Source organism: Takifugu flavidus, chromosome 19 (assembly GCF_003711565.1).
Source record: "Takifugu flavidus isolate HTHZ2018 chromosome 19, ASM371156v2, whole genome shotgun sequence".
Lineage (NCBI taxonomy): Eukaryota > Metazoa > Chordata > Actinopteri > Tetraodontiformes > Tetraodontidae > Takifugu > Takifugu flavidus.
The window spans coordinates 3,299,727-3,319,994 of record NC_079538.1 but is presented as its reverse complement, the minus strand read 5'-3'; the positions used below and the strand labels follow the sequence as shown (position 1 = coordinate 3,319,994).

The 20,268-nt window shown below is 40.9% G+C and overlaps 1 protein-coding gene and 2 long non-coding RNA genes across 5 annotated transcripts; 2 read left to right on the top strand and 1 right to left on the bottom strand.

Annotated features, from left to right (window-relative positions):
• Positions 1–237: 237 nt before the first annotated feature.
• On the bottom strand, positions 238–1,394 carry LOC130516335 (fatty acid-binding protein, brain-like). Its single transcript, XM_057017391.1, has 3 exons — positions 793–1,394; positions 544–716; positions 238–439 (listed from the first exon to the last, which is right to left on the bottom strand). The coding sequence occupies exons 1-3, from the start codon at positions 863–865 to the stop codon at positions 317–319; spliced, it is 369 nt and encodes a 122-aa protein (XP_056873371.1). The 5' UTR covers positions 866–1,394; the 3' UTR covers positions 238–316.
• Positions 1,395–5,089: 3,695 nt separating this feature from the next.
• On the top strand, positions 5,090–5,974 carry LOC130516344 (uncharacterized). Its single transcript, XR_008947447.1, has 2 exons — positions 5,090–5,451; positions 5,792–5,974. It is a non-coding gene; the product is annotated as an uncharacterized LOC130516344 (long non-coding RNA).
• Positions 5,975–14,664: 8,690 nt separating this feature from the next.
• LOC130516342 (uncharacterized) lies at positions 14,665–19,189 on the top strand. Of its 3 annotated transcripts, XR_008947442.1 has the most exons (5): positions 14,672–14,812; positions 14,889–16,415; positions 17,809–18,159; positions 18,379–18,539; positions 19,005–19,189. It is a non-coding gene; the product is annotated as an uncharacterized LOC130516342 (long non-coding RNA). The 3 variants fall into 3 exon arrangements; XR_008947441.1 differs by having other exon boundaries at positions 14,665–14,796; positions 17,809–18,539; XR_008947440.1 differs by having other exon boundaries at positions 17,809–18,539.
• Positions 19,190–20,268: the final 1,079 nt, after the last annotated feature.

Below are 20,268 nucleotides of genomic sequence, written 5' to 3'. Positions count from 1 at the left end.
AATCTTCATGTTACATTTAGTTCCATCACATTCACACTGAAGTTGCTACCTGGGAGTCCCTCCAGGGCCTCGTCAATGTCTGTTTTGATTCGGGATTTGACTGGACATGTGGGAATGTGTATTTCTACATGTGTGTTGATTTTGCTGCTGCCCAGAAATCACACAGAAAAAAAAAATAAAGTAGACCATCAAATTATAGCTTAGTAAGTATTCTTGTTTTACAGTGTAATCCCTCATATTGAACAACACTAAAAAACAAAGTAGTTGGGCCTACGTTCCATGATGCTATACTTTTAGATGTTATTTATGTCATAGTTCACTTTAGACAGAAACGTACCATGACCATCTTGCCGTCCTTGATCTCTCTGACGAACGTGGTCTCTTTGCCGTCCCACTTTTGGACGTGGACCAACTTGTCTCCCTCCAGAGACACTGTAGACTGAGAGACACAACACATGGTGACCGTACTGAAAAGTGTGGCCAATTAATCTTGATTACTCCAGAATATGCCGATCTGAGATGATTGAAAGTGTTTGTTCTTACTTTACAGTTCCTGTCGTCGGCGGTGGTTTCATCAAACTCCTCCCCCAGCTTGAAGGAGATCTCTGTGTTTTTGAAGGTGCTCTGGGTGCGAACCACCACCTTATCGCCCTCCAGGCTGATGATGACGGTTGGTTTGGTCACGTTCCCGACCTGTCGGGTGGCGAAGCCCACGCCTGCGACATGACATATGAAGCACATTTCAACACTGAGATCAAAGAAAAAGAGCAAAGATAGAAGCACATTACTGACCGAGGGCTTTCATGTAATCATCAAAGTTCTCGCTCTCCACCAGTTTCCAGGTTGCACAGAAGGCGTCGACCATGGTGATGGTTTTTCAGAGACCAAGTATTCTGAAGAGCACAGTGAGTGAGCTGCGGTCGTTCAAGTTTCCCCCCAGTGTGTTATTATTCCGCGCCTTATTATTATGCATGCAGGTGGGCAGGGCCACGGGTCCCATTGGCTCAGGAGATTTTTGCTCTGTTCCTTATTGGACGGTTAAATTGGGTCACGGTCCTACTGACCCGTAGAGAGGTGGGGAAAAGCTAAATTAGCTCATTTGTATGCGCGATGATGTAATTACTCTAATTCCTGCAGCCAGCTCAGGTTGATGTGGTGCTAAAAAGGAGAAATTCTCCATTTTAAAGATGACCCCAAAAAAATCCAACTACAACAATGAAAAGCATGTTATAATGATGCTACCGGCAGAAGAGTAGTCTTCAAATCCCCATGAATCATTTCCTCATGTCCCGGCCCCCCCTCTCCAGTCAGCCCGGTGCCACCCGATCGGAATGTGTCCTGTTGGGGGTCGTCGGTGAAGCAGAATCACTTTGTTTGACAGCTCTTTGTCCTGAGTTGCATTACTGACCCCACCACCACACCACCACTGCAATTACTTCATGCTTCACATGCACGGTAACGACTGTCCTTAAGTGTGTGTGTGAGAGTGTGTGCATGTGTAAGTTCCGCTTTCTCACACAAAGTCAGTGTTTATGGAGGTACGCACAGACACAGATGAGTGATTGTGACTCTTGATTGGGCAGTTTATGGTCGTTCATTTAAGTTGGACTCACGGGAGGTTTTTTGATAAACTATCATGAGCATTAAGCTTGGAGCTGATGTTGTGTTTTAAAGGTTTACCTGTTTTTTTGTGGAGCAGCTTCTGACACACTGGGATTGTCAGTATTTCCAAAAGTCTCCTTCCGGTTAGTTTTTTAATTCTATTTGTAATGCATCATAAAAGTAATTTTAAAATACCACTGACCGAGCTGCCAAATTCAAAATCTTGTTTTGGTTTAGTTTTGAGGAAATATAAATCTGCACCTCTTCTCATTTTCTTTTTAGCACCTTGTTTCTTGAAGGATCTCCTGTTGATTCACTTCTTTTGAACAACTTCATTTCCTCTGCACTTCATCTGAGAACAGGGCATGCAGACATTAATCATACCTGTAGGCTGGAGCTCTACTCAGCAACAACAGCTGGTGTCTGCAAACCTGCATCGGCGAAGGAGCTCTGGTGCCCCCTGCTGGTCAGTGGCAGAAGTGCCTCCTAATTTTGGGTTGAATTAAACGACGTCCCCGATATTACAGTTTTTCTCAATTGGTTTGGTACATTTCTCACATCAGAATTGAAATTCTCAAAAGTTCTTGTTCAATTGTCACATCATCATGCCATTTGTGCAGATGAAAAAGGCAGTTTCTCATTGCATTGAACAAATTGCAAATGCTTTTGTCCATCCATGCAAATGATTGTGTACAATTCTCAGTTTTTTCGTACATTATCAATTGCTTTTGTCATGCTAATCAAAGCTTTGTTATAGGAATCTATCAAATAGTCTCTTTCCACAAAACATTTAGGCTATAGTTCATCATATAAGTCTTCACATGCAAAATGATTTACCAAGCCATCATAACATGTCAAGCATATACATTTCCATAAGACATTTGTCTGTAAATATGATCTAAATTGGTAAATTCCTCCCAGGTGAATCTAGACTTTCTCTAATGAAAAGAGTTGATCAACCAATGATCGACAGTTTTCTGAATGAGCTCAAGGGAGCATCTCATGAACAATCTACTGGGGAGTATATAGGTAACCAGAGCACAATAGAAAGTTACAATGTCTGACAATGGAAGGACAACAGCCAAGAAGAAGGAGAGGAAGAGGGGTGAGGCTGCGTGGTGGAGGAGTAGGAAGAGGAAGAGGCAGAAGAGGCGGACACATGCGTGTTCCTGATGAAATCAGAGCAACACTTGTAGACCATGTTTTGAATCATGGGCTGACTATGGCTGAAGCGGGGAGAAGGTGCAGCCAAATGTTGGCAGAACAACTGTCCTCAATTATTCAAACTTTCCGCAGAGAGAACAGGTGTGTAATCTAACAGTATGTGCTGAATTACATGGAGTTTACTGTATTTACATGTCAATACAGTAATGCCCCATACAAAATTACAGTAGCCTATTCCACTGATGCTCTATACAATGCCATTGTGTCTTCCTCAAATTTGTTTTGGTTGACTTCTGGCTGCAATGGATGCAGCATGCCAAGACATTACTGCAGATTCCTGCAGAGCATGGATTAGGCATGCATGAAGATACTATCCACGCTGCCTTGCACGGGAGGACATCAGGTGTGACGTGGATGAGAATTTGTGGCCTAACAGACAGGAACGGGAAGAAGCTGAAGATCAGGATTGAGATTAGAATTTGGGGAGTTGTTCATTTTTTTGTTTACCTACTGTATGACCTATGTTTATATTTTTGACCTATGTTTACTTACGTATTGTATTTCACCTTTGTTATGTGCAGTGCTGTCTTTTTTTTCTTTACGCACTGCAATGTCAATGTTTGCCAATAAAGAAGTCATTCTGTAAATGTGAATCTTGTCTTTTCCAATCAATCTTACACATATACATTATATGAGGTCAAATGTACAACACTTGTCATCACACCTAAACCACATTTTACATCAACATGTCCCTTCAAAGTGCACTATTCAATTGCCAACATGACTAATGAATTTGACTGTCTTATCCGTACACAATGACACAATGATTAAACATTCTGATGGCACTGACAAGTATATTGACACAAAAACTTGCTTTTGAGGGATGGACTAAGGATTTTGAGCAAGAGACTGGCTTTTGCAGGTGATCCACGGTGTTTTGCTATTTGTTCAAACTGTTTTGAGAAATGCACTTGATCTTCTGCAAATTGCAAGAATGATTGGAAAAATGTACCAAAGTGATTGAGAAAAACTGTAATAACACCAATTGTACAAATAATACTTTAAAGTCTTCACCACTGAGTTGACTCCGAGAAACATTGTTTGAAATAGCTTTAATTTCATACTTACAGTAAACACACTTTGTTATTTATGCTACAAAACCAAAGTTGTAATTGAAAAGAAAAAAGGAAGAAAATGAATAATCAAAACGATTAAAAATGAATGAAATTCAATTAATATGCAGCCTCCTATTTGCTCATCAACCAAAATATGCTTCTAAATGAAAACATATTTGGACTACATTTACTTATTTAACAGGTAATACAATATAGGAATTAAAACATTTCTTAACAAAAAACCTCTGCACATACAAGAACAAATAAAACAAATAAAAACAGACAAACAAATAAAAAAAACAAGTTCTTGGCTGCTATTATTTGAGCTGTGATGGTTGTGTGGTGCTGACATTCTCACAGTGCTGTAGGTCACATTGGGATCACTTTTCATCAGCAAAAACATGAAGAAAAAAAAACGAAACAGAATTGACACCAAACCAACAAACTGATTCTTTTTGTTTGAACTCCTTTGGTGGATGATGTTGACTTCAAATCCATCATGGACAAATGTGAAAATAATGAAGGTGGGTCAAAAATCAAAATAATAAACCTAATCTTTTATAAATGTATTCAGTTATGCACCAAAACCAAGGCTGAACATATTTTAAACCAAATCAACCCCAGGCAGTGGAACAGTGGACAACAGCATTAAAGAGGACAGAGATGAGGTTTATGCTCTGGTGCTGGTTGGGTTCTTAGTGGAACACTTTAGATAAAACCGGGGAAACATAATGACGCCAAGGCACATTATGATTATGATTATTGTGGACTTGCACATCACTTTACACTGACATTTCATTAACATCATGAAACTTACCAGTGCTTTTTCTCCTTTTATATGAAAACTGTGAGGCAACCGATGGTGAGGACAACTGAAGCGGCTGCTGCAAAGAGGTTCCGCCACCACAGATCTGGAAGATAATGGAGATATTTGGTTCTCATTCATACAACATAATAATTAATGAATCTGGATCTTATCCCCCAAACTGGTTACTATGTAGAAAAGGACTAATGGACTTTAAGATTATTAAAGGATTTTCCATTATAAATGTGCATGACTACCCTCGTTAGGCTGTAACCTGCCTATAATCATTATATGAGGAAGACCTCTTCATCATCAGGACAGGACTTTAGACGACTGCATTGGTTTAACTGGGAGAAATGGGACAGCCCATAACAGTCGATGATCTCATCGAATTCAAGTGAAATCACCACAAACCAACATGTGTTGTTTTTCCTGTCGTGTTTCACCTCTTTATTTTAGCTTGTTCCTCTGGTTGTTCCTGTAGTAATTATCCACAACAAACCTTTTAAAATCAGCTTGGATCAGAATTTTCACTGACAATTTAGTTCTAAGAAAAGTTTGTGTTATGGTTGATCATGTCTTTGTCGTAACAATGAATCTTACAGCGCTGCAAAGTTTATTTATCCAAACAGCTGCAGGACGTCCAAGCAGGACGTTCCAAGCAGGACGTTCCAAGCGGGACGTCCACCCTACAGGGGTTGAGTGGAGTCGAGGTTACTGATCCATCCTCTCCTGAACTGCTCAGTGAGCCTGACCATCGTCAAGGTAACGCTCAGTCAGATACCGTGGAGATGTAGGATGATCACTGGTCCGTCCATCCATCCACCCACCCCCCCCAGTGTAGCAGCATCATGGTCTCAGGTGCTGGGACCAGTCAAGAACAATAGCAGCTGTTTGGGTTTTATTGAGCACGTAGCTCCTCATCTGCTGCTCGTGCCACAAACGCAGCTTCCTTATTAATGCGGCGCCGTTTTAAAGGGAAATAAAAAAAGCTTTTAAGATTTACTGCCAGGGAGAATGGTTGCAACACAGACACAAACTACCAACACAGCAGGAACCAGAAAATTAAAAAAGCTAATGTTGTGTTACGGATGTTCTCTTACAGGTACCATCTGCAGAGGTTGTTGCTGGAGTGGTGGTGGTGGCTTCAGAAGAAGAGAAGAGACAAACTTGAGTAAACAGAGAAAGCCAACAACAGCAACATTTAAAAACATCATTCAGTGGAGAAAATGTGTCAGACACAAATCAAAAGTCTGGAATTAAACTTGCAACTGCAGCAATGACAAAACATGACTTTGAACAGTTGTGTTTGTGTGTCACGGGGTCCCAAACTACACAGAACATTTTAGAAGCTGTTCCCTCTATGTTCGTCCAGATCACAGAACACAACACAACAAACATGAGAACAGAGACATGAGCAAACAGAGCAACAACAGCAGCAACACAATCTTCCTCACTGAAATGATCGTTGTGGTTCAGGTGAAGATGAAACTATGTGATGGGAATACTCACTGGGGACCACAGTCAGATCAATTACAGCATCTGGACCTGTTTGTGATCCTGAGCTGTTAAACTGGCGACAGGTATAAAGACCTGAATCTTCACCTGTGAGGTTCTTGATGGTCAGAGAACAGTTCTCAGATAGACTCAGTCTGCCTGGTTTATAGAGTTAATCTTTCCAAGATTAATCAGCTCGATTGTTGCTGATGTGGATTAGTGAACAGCCATGTAGTATTGATACAATTCTTCTGATCCTTTATCAGGTTTTCACAGCTCAAAGTTACTTCTTGATGTGCAGTCAGATATTTTCTGTTGGTATCTGTGAAAAAAAGAACAAGAATCTGTTCACAGGTAGAAAATGTCTTTGTTTCTGTTCATTTATTGTGAGACAATTAAAATGCTGCTATTTATTGGGAAGATTTAAATCTGTTTTCATTAGAACTCATTCTCACCTGAATATTGAAGCATGAATGTTAGAAATATAAAAGCATGAATCCATTTGAAGGCGACCATCATGTTATCGTCTCCTTTTCTTCTGGAACTTCTCTTCATTTGACTTCCTTTAGTGCTGAAACTGCAGCAGCTTTCTGTGGTTTCCACAGTGTCGCCTCCCTTTTGAACTGATGTTGAGAATTGTGAAGCTCATTTTCCAAAACAACTAGCAGAAGTTCGATGCATCTAATTTGTGTCCATCTGTGGTCAGCTTTTCATGACATCATTTCACACTTTTGAGAGAAAGAGGAAATGTCAACATAGTTGCTGATGAAAACATTTTAGGTTCGACAGATTTGAGTTCCTCCCCTTCCTACATCAATTTATTATTGATGTATTGAGTTTCGTGATGAATGTGGACAGCAGCGGAACTACTGAGAACTGTATCATTCCCTCATTCTCAGTATGGGCTCATCTTCATCTCCTGACCTGAACCGTCACGATGAAGCGCAGCTTCTCCTTCTCCCGAGCTTCAGTAACAACTTTCTAAGTGGCTCAACTGTAGAATTACCACAGGTGCTCCAGCATCAGAGGGGATGTTTGAATATGTAGAGCTAAAACTAGAGGCCTTCAGCCACCCAGAGGAAGGAGATTCTGCAGATAAGAGATTAAAGTGGCCGGAAAGACCCGACCTACGTATCTGGAGTTCAGTGGAAGGTCAACTATTGTGAGGAGATCCAGCAACACGTTTAACGGAGGAGCACAGGACAATAAAACTTGGTCATCATGGACCCAAGAAGACAGACAAAGGCCACGTCAGTGATCTACAGTTTATTTACAAAATATTTACACAGTGCACGTGCCATCAATGGTGACGCCAGTGAACAAAGTGCCAAGCCAAACCCAAGGAAGTGCTCCCCGGAACGGTGGTGACCTAAAACAAAAGGAACACAGTCAATCGCAGGAACGCTAATAATCAAAGCTCAGTTTTCCACGAGTACTGGCTGGTGCCGGCTGCTTAAGAGGCCTGCCAAAAGACCGGATTAGCTGCAGGTGTGGAGGCAGCCAGCACAACAGATGAGTCCCCCACGACCCCTAGTGGACAAACAGAGCACAAAAACAGATCAGACACAGGATCATAACAGAACAGTTATCACAGTCATGAGGAAGAGTTCAGCCAGTCCCATAAACAGCACGATGGAGTCCAGGGCAGAAGCTGAAGGAACTGCTCAGTAAAAGAGACCTCAGTGAAGAAGAAAATCACAAAAACAAGGAGCTTGATGTGTTTTTAGCAACTGCAGCCATGATGAGATCAGCAAAACCGCAGAGACACATTTAAAAAGGAAACACTGAACAACCTTTAAGTTCTGCTAAGTATCAGATGAGATGGTTCCTGCAGAGGGTGTTGAAAAGTCACTTTCAATAACTTAGTTATTAACATGAGGCACGAGAAGATTCTCACCTGATCACCAGCTGATGAAGAACAGGAGTGAAACTGACGCACAGTTTTGGAGCAGGAACCTTCTGTGGCGAACTGCAGACACGAATCTAGAACCCAAAAGCAGATACACACTACTGGCTTGAGTTGGAGCAAGGTTACATTTACGGTACAGTCAAAGATTTTGGAAAAAATACCAAGAGGCGCAGGCGGCAGAAGAAACAGGATGGAAGAGGAGCAGGCTGGGCGGCATGAACAGACAATGAGGACGATTAGATTAGCTCAGGAACCATGAAACAAACGAGAATCAAACTTCTGGGAGCCAGGCTAGACAGTTGTGAGACAGTTGTGGCTCCAGTTTTAATGAAGGTTTGTGTGCAGCATTTTCCCTTTAATCTACACACATTTAAGGGAAGCTGTGATCTGTTTAGCTAACTGTTAAACAAGTACTAATGAAGTAATCACAACAACAAAAAATACAGCTATAATAGTAACTAAAATCACAAATTTAATCCTCTGTTGAATGGCAACCCTAAAATGAAGTGGAAAAATAGCTAAATTAGAGTTGTTTGATGCAGTACATGGATTAAAGACTGTCAACGTCCACAGAAATGCTGTTGTTTCAATATTTACATCCAGAGTGACTGAATTTATCTGACTAAGGAGTTCATGGCTTACCATAAAGAGTGATGTCCAGAAAGCAGGCAGGAGTACGGAGGACAAAGATTAGTGTGAAACAGAAGCATTTAAAGGAGACAGTGGCAGGAAATGTGCCATCTTTACCTTATTAGCGTAACCCTGGTAAGATGTGGCGATGAGCTTGATGATCTCCATGTAAGCCGCTTTATTGTGTTTGCTGCTGAGGAGTTTGCCCTCGTTGAAAAGACAGTCCACGGTGAGCAGGAGGTCTGGGAGGCGGTTGCACACCTGCCTCTTGCTGTCAGCTTCAACAGAATTAGGGTCCAGAGTGTGATTCTTAGAGCAGCCTGCAGCCCCTGGTGTTCTCCTTCCCTTTTGGCCGGAGGCATGACCCCCCCAGTTCCGAGCTGAGTTCCCCCTCCCAGTTAGAGCTGAGTTATGTCCACTTCCAAAACCTCCTTGCTCCAGATTCTGGGTCCCTGTCCTGAACAGATCTGTTCCACCATCCCAGTCAGCTTTAGTTCTGTTGCTCGGCTCCAGTCTGTTCCGAGTCTTGGGGATTGTTAGCAAATGATTAATGTTATCGTTACGTTATAATGACTGAAGAAGAAGACCGAAGACACGATGAATCAAATCAAGAAGTTCTTTATTATGTGAATACCGGTACTTCCTCACAACCAGGAAGTGACGTGTAAATTTGTAAAATGTAACAATTCCTAATTCTAGAATCGAATAATGTAGATTCAAAAACATCATACAGTTCAAATTCTGGTGATTAAACGTGCACCAGGACACATCCTAAATATCCGTCCTGTCACAGAGATCTGAATTACTACAGCTTCTTGAGGTCTGGTGTCTCTACTGTGTCCTTTTGTCCTTGAATAAGGTTTGGATGATTCCCGACACCACCGGCCATCTGACCTTTACCAGCCGTGAAATTGACAATGACAATGACAAGAATCACCAACAAAATACCAACAGCGATGACTGCCATCAGTTCCTTATGGTTCACCAGATCTGGATAAAGAAAAGCAGCATGGTGAAGCCTTCAGAGGTCTTTCAGGTATGAGGATCCAGGTGTAAATAATACTCACAGTTAAACAGTCTCTTCCACCAGGATGGCTGAAATGACAAAAATGAGCGTTATTAATGGACTGAGACAACTTCCTGCACAACCTTCATCAACATTTTGTGTTTACTTCAGGAATAGGAATGTTGAAAGTTTTCTGGATCTGATTCCAGGTAATATCGTTGCGGTTACACCAGAGGAGCCTGCCTTGATAGAACAGGGAGTCGACAGTGAGGCGGACGTTTCTAGGGAGCTCCTGTAATCTGCTCTCTACAATCACCAGATCAGGATCAAAGGTGTGATGCATCACCACCAGAACTACTGCTTTATTATCTGGAGACATAGAAAAGACTAGGGTGACTCAGCAAGGTAAGTTTGACTTTCACTTCTGCTTTAACAACTTTGAATCTTCATGTTACATTTAGTTCCATCACATTCACACTTAAGTTGCTACCTGGGAGTCCCTCCAGGGCCTCGTCAATGTCTGTTTTGATTCGGGATTTGACTGGACAGAAAACCAAATAATAATCTGCATCTTCCGGAATGTTCACTTCAGTGTGTCCAACACGTTTCATTTTGGAAACCCATTCCATGTGAGCGTTTTTTGTTTCTGAAGCCACGTAGACAAAGAACTTTGTTCCAGATACTGAAGAGAGAAAGGAAGAAGTGTGTTATTGGAAAATCAACCTGAGCAGCTTTGAACTTTCACCTGATGATGGAAATCATGCAGACATGAACCAGTGGGAAACACTTAAACCTCCTTTAGAACTGAAGGTTAAATATAGCTAAAATACTTCATTGCTCATAAAATACCAAAACAACAAATTGATTGTTGTCAAGTTATGACTAAAAACTGATTCAGAATTTGATGACATTTACTGTCTGTTGTCAAAAAACAAATAGTTTCCTCACCACCGCTCTCCATGTCTCTGTGGTGGAAAGAAAGATCCACATTAGTGCAGAATTCAAAAACAACAAAAAGAAACCCCAAAGTGAAACATTGTAAGATTGTCAAAGTGCGTCACTTGCACGACTGGCCCCCTGACACAACTATAAATACCTTAAAGGAGAATAAGTCCGATGCATTGTACGATCTGCTGTTGGGCCACTCGCAGGGATTCGTCAATGTAAGAATGTTTAATGAATACTCACGAAATCGATTGATAGTTTGCGTGTAGTGTCTCTGACATAGTCCCAGTCTGGACGCGTCCCTCTGCGTGGAGAAGAACCGATTTCACTTTCGCTTTGCTCAAATGACGTGGCCTCAATCACCAATCCCACAGTTGCGGGCTGCTGCCCGCAACTTTGGTTTTTAGCTTTAGTCGATATCGTCAGGCGTTATTGTTTTAAAATACTTGTATAATTGAGTTAGAATGGGAATCTTGATTTTTGTTTGATATAACTATAAAGATAGAAAAAGCCTAAATTCCTGCAGTGATCCAGCACCCTCAGCTGGTCAGTTGACGTCACTTACGGAGCCTTCAGCAAGTGTCTGACATCACGTTGACAACAAGAGTAATAAAACAATAAAATAATACAAAAGTGTCTGACATCACATCGACAACAATAGTAATAATACAATAATTTTGAGTAGCAGATAAATGGAGAAATATAAACTCCAAAAGCATCAAACCACGCCCCCTACCCATAATCCTCCCGGTGACAGAGCCCCGCCCCCAAATCTCCGCCACAATATAACCAGAACGGGAGTCGTGTGTCTCTATAGTTTGGACCTGACTTTTTTTTAAATTTAACATTAGAATAAAACCTTAAACTGTCGTGAGTTTATCTATCTATCTATCTATCTATCTATCTATCTATCTATCTATCTATCTATTATCTATCTATCTATCTATCTATCTATCTATCTATCTATCTATCTACTATCTATCTATCTATCATCTATCTATCTAGCTATCTATCTAGCTATCTATCTATCTTTGATTTTATGTTCATGTAAATGTCCATATAGTTTAAACTGACTTCTGTGGTTTTCTTCACTTTAGTGTTATTTAAAAATAACACAACATTAGATGCACTTTTGCTCCTAATTGGCCAAACATAACGACAAAACTGTATAACAAAGTAAGTTAAAACTAAAAGATTTTAATGTTACAAAAGGAAAATAAACAGTTGTATAAATCTACATTAAGACCTATTCCAACTCGATTCCTTCTGATTTGATTTGATCTGATGAGGAAATTTTCAATATTCTTGTGTTGGAAAAGTGACTTCTTCAATCCTAAATTATCCTATAGATCATAGGTGTCAAACTCTGGCCCGTGGGCCAAATTTGGCCTGGAATGTAATTATATTTTGCCCGCGAAGCCGTACCAATTGACTATTAGAGCTGGCCCGCCGGTATTATCACTTAAAGCGCTTGTGCTAATACTACAAATACCAGCTCTGCTGGTGTTTTGGTGTGAAAAATCCACTACTCTATCATTGGTATTGAAAAAGATTGGCCAACCGAAGAGAAAGTAGTCATAGACCTTATATGCTAATGCTAATTCTGGCACCACCACCCTCTGAAAAATGATTAAAGGAAAGGAAGAAATAGGACCTTTCTGAACAGGTAGGAGGCAGAATATCTGTTTAGATATGTAAAAGACGGACCTGTCTTCTTGTATGTGGAGCCAATGTGCAGTACAAGGAGAACAACAACAGATGACAATATAAAACGCAACACCAAGACAAACACAAGCACCTGGAAATGACCCAAAGGTGCCAGAACGTAGAAGAGATGAAAAGGCCTTACATTTACATTACATTAACTTACAATGGCAAAAAATTACTGTTGAAATTTATTTCAGAAGGCTGCAAATAAAGAGAAGAAATGAATGCCAGTGATGTGTTTTTTTAATTTGAATTTCAATTTTGCATGTGTGCAATAATAAATTATATATTGTATTGTGTTAAGATTTGCTTGTTCCATGTTCAGTTGTTGAGCAAAACTAGTTTGGGTCCATATCAAAAGGTTCCAACGTATAGCTGGAGGAAGATTTTTTTCAATAAATATCAATGTTTGCCCGTGACTTTGTCCCAGTTTTGAATTTTGGCCCACTGGCTATTTGAGTTTGACACCTCTGCTATAGATTGTATTTACTCTCACTCACTGTCCTGAAGTAGCTTCTGAGCTCTCAGTGACAGATCATTCTGTTGTATTCAAGGTTAGCATCTTCTTTACAGGATAGTGAAGGTCACTGGCTGGCCGGTGACCTTCACTTCCTCGTGCCTGATATACCTCTCAGTACAAATGTCTCATCAGGGTGGGTGCTGGTGCTGCATGAACTGTTGCTGTGTTGGTGTCACTTCACCACTTCATTTCAACACAAGTCATCTGAGTCTCCTGTGTGTCCGTTCTAAGCATTGACATTAAAGTGGTTCAGAAAAACATATTTTTCAAGCTACACAATAGATTGAAACCTGAAGAAATGAATCCTGTGACTGATTTACAAAGAACAGCTTCACAAATATGAATCAATCTATTGTTGTTACACATTGTGAAGGCAACACATTAGCGGTGCTTAAATGATCAAGGAGATACGAACTCTAGCCAAACATCTGTGTTCTTCTGTTGATGTCTTCTGCCTGGTGTACCCACATCAACGAGGTCTGGCCCTCTGAGTCCCAAACTGACACAAACCCAATTAACCAACCATCTTGACCCGGAGAAAAATACAGACAACAGTTCCAACATTTCCACCAGAAGGACCACACATGGCGATACCACACACCTAAAACACAGAAAAAATAGCAGAACCATGAACGTCACCGAGTTTTATATTAATTCAAAAGTCTGAAGATTTGTTCCCTTTTACTTCACATTTGTGCAAAGGAGGACAGATTTGGATAAAAGCTCATAACAACTAAATGAGCCTTAAAACAGTCATAAATCATGGACATACATTTCTGCAACAGCAAAATGGAGGACTACGGCAACCTCAAAAAACAATAAAACCATGAAATATAGAAAAATCATCCAGAATTAAAAAAAACACATTCTTCTGTAGAGTAAACAAAAAGATTTTGAAACCAACTTAATTATTGAGCTGTCTGTAAAAAAAATTTAGCCTGCTAATAAAAATGTATTTGAAGGAAATGTCACTGTAACACCCGTTTAGGATTAAATTCATACTTACTGCTGCTCCAGGGATTCCAAATGGAGCCCCCTGGAACGATGAGGCAATTCCAGATCAAGACAACTACAATAACAATGACAGTGACAAGAATCACCAACACAACACCAACAGCGATGCCTGCCATCAGTCCCATATGGTTCAAAGAAAATTAGCATGGTGACGCCTTCAGAGGGACGTTCAGGTATGAGAATCTAGGTGTAAATAATACTCACAGTTACACCTGAGGAGCCTGCCTTGATAGAACAGGGAGTCGACAGTGAGGCGGACGTTTCTAGGGAGCTCCTGTAATCTGCTCTCTACAATCACCAGATCAGGATCAAAGGTGTGATGCATCACCACCAGAATTACTGCTTTATTATCTGGAGACATAGAAAAGACCAGGGTGACTCAGCAAGGTAAGTTTCACTTTCACTTCTGCTTTAACACACTTTGAATCTTCATGTTACATTTAGTTCCATCACATTCACACTGAAGTTGCTACCTGGGAGTCCCTCCAGGGCCTCGTCAATGTCTGTTTTGATTCGGGATTTGACTGGACATGTGGGAATGTGTATTTCTACATGTGTGTTGATTTTGCTGCTGCCCAGAAATCACACAGAAAAAAAATATAAAGTAGACCATTAAATTATAGCTTAGTAAGTGTTCTTGTTTTACAGTGTAATCCCTCATATTGAACAACACTAAAAAACAAAGTAGTTGGGCCTACGTTCCATGATGCTATACTTTTAGATGTTATTTATGTCATAGTTCACTTTAGACAGAAACGTACCATGACCATCTTGCCGTCCTTGATCTCTCTGACGAACGTGGTCTCTTTGCCGTCCCACTTTTGGACGTGGACCAACTTGTCTCCCTCCAGAGACACTGTAGACTGAGAGACACAACACATGGTGACCGTACTGAAAAGTGTGGCCAATTAATCTTGATTACTCCGGAATATGCCGATCTGAGATGATTGAAAGTGTTTGTTCTTACTTTACAGTTCCTGTCGTCGGCGGTGGTTTCATCAAACTCCTCCCCCAGCTTGAAGGAGATCTCTGTGTTTTTGAAGGTGCTCTGGGTGCGAACCACCACCTTATCGCCCCTCCAGGCTGATGATGACGGTCGGTTTGGTCACGTTCCCGACCTGTCGGGTGGCGAAGCCCACGCCTGGGACATGACATATGAAGCACATTTCAACACTGAGATCAAAGAAAAAGAGCAAAGATAGAAGCACATTACTGACCGAGGGCTTTCATGTAATCATCAAAGTTCTCGCTCTCCACCAGTTTCCAGGTTGCACAGAAGGCGTCGACCATGGTGATGGTTTTTCAGAGACCAAGTATTCTGAAGAGCACAGTGAGTGAGCTGCGGTCGTTCAAGTTTCCCCCCAGTGTGTTATTATTCCGCGCCTTATTATTATGCATGCAGGTGGGCAGGGCCACGGGTCCCATTGGCTCAGGAGATTTTTGCTCTGTTCCTTATTGGACGGTTAAATTGGGTCGGTCCTACTGACCCGTAGAGAGGTGGGGAAAAGCTAAATTAGCTCATTTGTATGCGCGATGATGTAATTACTCTAATTCCTGCAGCCAGCTCAGGTTGATGTGGTGCTAAAAAGGAGAAATTCTCCATTTTAAAGATGACCCCAAAAAAATCCAACTACAACAATGAAAAGCATGTTATAATGATGCTACCGGCAGAAGAGTAGTCTTCAAATCCCCATGAATCATTTCCTCATGTCCCGGCCCCCCCTCTCCAGTTAGCCCGGTGCCACCCGATCGGAATGTGTCCTGTTGGGGGTCGTCGGTGAAGCAGAATCACTTTGTTTGACAGCTCTTTGTCCTGAGTTGCATTACTGACCCCACCACCACCACCACCACTGCAATTACTTCATGCTTCACATGCACGGTAACGACTGTCCTTAAGTGTGTGTGTGAGAGTGTGTGCATGTGTAAGTTCCGCTTTCTCACACAAAGTCAGTGTTTATGGAGGTACGCACAGACACAGATGAGTGATTGTGACTCTTGATTGGGCAGTTTATGGTCGTTCATTTAAGTTGGACTCAGGGGAGGTTTTTTGATAAACTGTCATGAGCATTAAGCTTGGAGCTGATGTTGTGTTTTAAAGGTTGACCTGTTTTTTTTGTGGAGCAGCTTCTGACACACTGGGATTGTCAGTATTTCCAAAAGTCTCCTTCCGGTTAGTTTTTTTTAATTCTATTTGTAATGCATCATAAAAGTAATTTTAAAATACCACTGACCGAGCTGCCAAATTCAAAATCTTGTTTTGGTTTAGTTTTGAGGAAATATACTTCAAATCTGCACCTCTTCTCATTTTCTTTTTAGCGCCTTTGTTTTTTGAAGGATCTCCTGTTGATTCACTTCTTTTGAACAACTTCATTTCCTCTGCACTTCATCTGAGAACAGGGCATGCAGACATTAATCATACCTGTAGGCTGGAGCTCTACTCAGCAACAACAGCTGGTGTCTGCAAACCTGCATCGGTGAAGGAGCTCTAGTGCCCCCTGCTGGTCAGTGACAGAAGTGCCTCCTAATTTTGGGTTGAATTAAAACGTCCCCGATATAATAACCTAACAAATTGTACAAATAATACTTTAAGTCTTCACCACTGAGTTGACTCCGAGAAACATTGTTTGAAATAGCTTTTAATTTCATACTTACAGTAAACACACTTTGTTATTTAATGCTACAAAACCAAAGGTGTCATTGAAAAGAACAAGAAAAAAGAAAGAAAATGAATAATCAAAACATTAAAAAATGAAATTCAATTAAATATGCAGCCTCCTATTTGCTCATCAACCAAAATATGCTTCTAAATGAAACATATTTGGACTACATTTACTTATTTAACAGGTAATACAATATAGGAATTAAAACATTTCTTAACAAAAAACCTCTGCACATACAAAAAAAAAGTTCTTGGCTGCTATTATTTGAGCTGTGATGGTTGTGTTGGTGCTGACATTCTCACAGTGCTGTAGGTCACATTGTCATCACTTTCATCAGCAAAAACCTGAAGAAAAAAAACGAAACAGAATTGACAAGCAAACAAACTGATTCTTTTTTGTTTGAACTCCTTTGGTGGATGATGTTGACTTCAAATCCATCATGGACAAATGTGAAAATAATGAAGGTGGGTCAAAAATCAAAAGAATAAACCTAAATCTTTTATAAATGTATTCAGTTATGTACCAAAACCAAGGCTGAACATATTTTAGCATCTGTGAAAGCTTCTGTGAAGGCAAACAAGGACCCGTTATCGTTGTACCTGGGCTCCACCGTTGGTGCTCTTGTAGCTGATGGAGGCGTAACAAATGTTCTCCTCATTTTTGACCTAAAGAGACGAAAATGTGTGACTCAGTTCTGCATTAAGAAGTTTCCTCCTAAGGGGTCACACTTTATCTCTCATTTTCTACACTTTGACAGACTTTTTTTCAACTTCTCTTTCTTTGAGAACGTATTTGGGTCAAAAAAGTTCCCCCAAGAGATCTTTTGTGGTTCAGAGTTTGGCTGCTCTTCCTTTTATTTCTGACAAGTTTTTGAAATATTTTTCAAAATGTTTCTGTGCATACAAAAGTCTGTCCGAACCTTTTTAATGTGTTATTGTGCTATGGAGGAAAAAAGCATCTTCCTCAACTCTTCTGGACTCAAGTGCCCGAACCAAATCAACCCAGGCGACAGTGGAACAACAGCATTAAAGAGAGGACAGAGATGAGGTTTATGCTCTTGGTGCTGGTTGGGTTCTTAGTGGAACACTTTAGATAAAACCGGGGAATCATAATGACGCCAAGGCACATTATGATTATGATTATTGTGGACTTGCACATCATTTTACACTGACATTTCATTAACATCATGAAACTTACCAGTGCCTTTTCTCCATTTATATATGAAAACTGTGAGGCAACCGATGGTGAGGACAACTGAAGCGGCTGCTGCAAAGAGGTTCCGCCACCACAGATCTGGAAGATAATGGAGATATTTGGTTCTCATTCATACAACATAATAATTAATGAATCTGGATCTTATCCCCCAAACTGGTTACTATGTAGAAAAAGGACTAATGGACTTTAAGGTTATTAAAGGATTTTCCATTATAAATGTGCATGACTCCCCTCTTTAGGCTGTAACCTGCCTATAATCATTATATGAGGAAGACCTCTTCATCATCAGGACAGGACTTTAGACGACTGCATTGGTTTAACTGGGAGAAATGGGACAGCCCATAACAGTCGATGATCTCATCGAATTCAGGTGATTCAAGTGAAATCACCACAAACCAACATGTGTTGTTTTTCCTGTCGTGTTTCACCTCTTTATTTTAGCTTGTTCCTCTGGTTGTTCCTGTAGTAATTATCCAAAACAAACCTTTTAAAATCAGCTTGGATCAGAAATATATCACTGACAATTTAGTTCTAAGAAAAGTTTGTGTTATGGTTGATCATGTCTTTGTCGTAACAATGAATCTTACAGCGCTGCAAAGTTTATTTATCCAAACAGCTGCAGGATGTTCCAAGCGGGACGTTCCAAGCGGGACGTTCCAAGCGGGACGTCCACCCTACAGGGGTTGAGTGGGGTCAAGGTTACTGATCCATCCTCTCCCGAACTGCTCAGTGAGCCTGACCATCGTCAAGGTAACGCTCAGTCAGATACCGTGGAGATGTAGGATGATCACTGGTCCGTCCATCCATCCATCCATCCATCCATCCATCCATCAATCATCATCATCCATCCATCCATCCATCCATCAATCATCATCATCCATCCATCCATCGTCCATCCATCCATCCATCATCCATCCATCCATCCATCCATCCACCCATCCATCCACCAGTGTAGCAGCATCATGGTCTCAGGTGCTGGGACCAGTCAAGAACAATAGCAGCTGTTTGGGTTTTATTGAGCACGTAGCTCCTCATCTGCTGCTCATGCCACAAACGCAGCTTCCTTATTAATGCGGCACCGTTTTAAAGGGAAATAAAGAAGCTTTTAAGATTTACTGCCAGGGAGAATGGTTGCAACACAGACACAAACTACCAACACAGCAGGAACCAGAAAATTAAAAAAGCTAATGTTGTGTTACGGATGTTCTCTTACAGGTACCATCTGCAGAGGTTGTTGCTGGAGTGGTGGTGGTGGCTTCAGAAGAGAAGAGAAGAGACAAACCTGAGTAAACAGAGAAAGCCAACAACAGCAACATTTAAAAACATCATTCAGTGGAGAAAATGTGTCAGACACAAATCAAAAGTCTGGAATTAAACTTGCAACTGCAGCAATGACAAAACATGACTTTGAACAGTTGTGTTTGTGTGTCACGGGGTCCCAAACGACACAGAACATTTTAGAAGCTGTTCCCTCTCTGTTGGTCCAGATCAAAGTCTTTCACCATCAATTAATTTAGTTGAGAGAGCCAATGTTCCCTCTCAGGTGATGTGGAGAGAAGAAGCTTCCCTGGAGATGTTCCAGGATGCAGATGACTGAAAATAAAATCAACTCAAACCAGAAACTAAAACACAAGTTATTGTTGAGTCGTTACCTTTGCTCTGAGAAATATGGTGGGTTGTTGGTGTTGCTGAGGTGGTTCCTGGAAATATTGATGCCGTAGTAAGATGGTGGCTTCAGAACAGAGCAGAAGAGAACAGAACAGAAGTGAATGGAATAGAACACAACACAACAGAAGTGAATGGAACAGAACAGAAGTGAATGGAACAGAACAAAACCCAACAGAAATGAATGGAACACACAACAGAATGAATGGAACAGAACACAACACAACAGAAATGAATGGAACACAACACAACAGAGTGAATGGAACACAACACAACAAAATGAATGGAACACAACACAACAGAAGTGAATGGAACACAACACAACAGAAATGAATGGAACACAACACAACAGAAGTGAATGGAAAAGACAGAACACAACAGAAATGAATGGAACACACAACAGAAGTGAATGGAACACAACACAACAGAAGTGAATGGAACACAACAGAAATGAATGGAACACACACAACAGAAGTGAATGGAATAGAACACAACAGATCAGAACACAACACAACACAACAAACATGAGAACAGAGACATGAGCAAACAGAGCAACAACAGCAGCAACACAATCTTCCTCATTGAAATGATCGTTGTGTTTCAGGTGAAGATGAAACTATGTGATGGGAATACTCACTGGGGACCACAGTCAGATCAATTGCAGCATCTGGACGTGTTTGTGATCCTAAGCTGTTAAACTGGCGACAGGTATAAAGACCTGAATCTTCACCTCTGAGGTTCTTGATGGTCAGAGAACAGTTCTCAGATAGACTCAGTCTGCCTGGTTTATGAGATTTAATCTGTCCAAGACTAA

Excerpts from the sequence above, each read along its gene's own strand:
- LOC130516335 (XM_057017391.1), bottom strand. The coding sequence starts at position 865 with ATGGTCGACGCCTTCTGTGCAACCTGGAAACTGGTGGAGAGCGAGAAC. Across the intron at positions 717-792 it reads TGATTACATGAAAGCCCTCG|GCGTGGGCTTCGCCACCCGA; the intron begins GTCAGTAATGTG and ends GTCATGTCGCAG. Across the intron at positions 440-543 it reads CCGACGACAGGAACTGTAAA|TCTACAGTGTCTCTGGAGGG; the intron begins GTAAGAACAAAC and ends TGTGTCTCTCAG.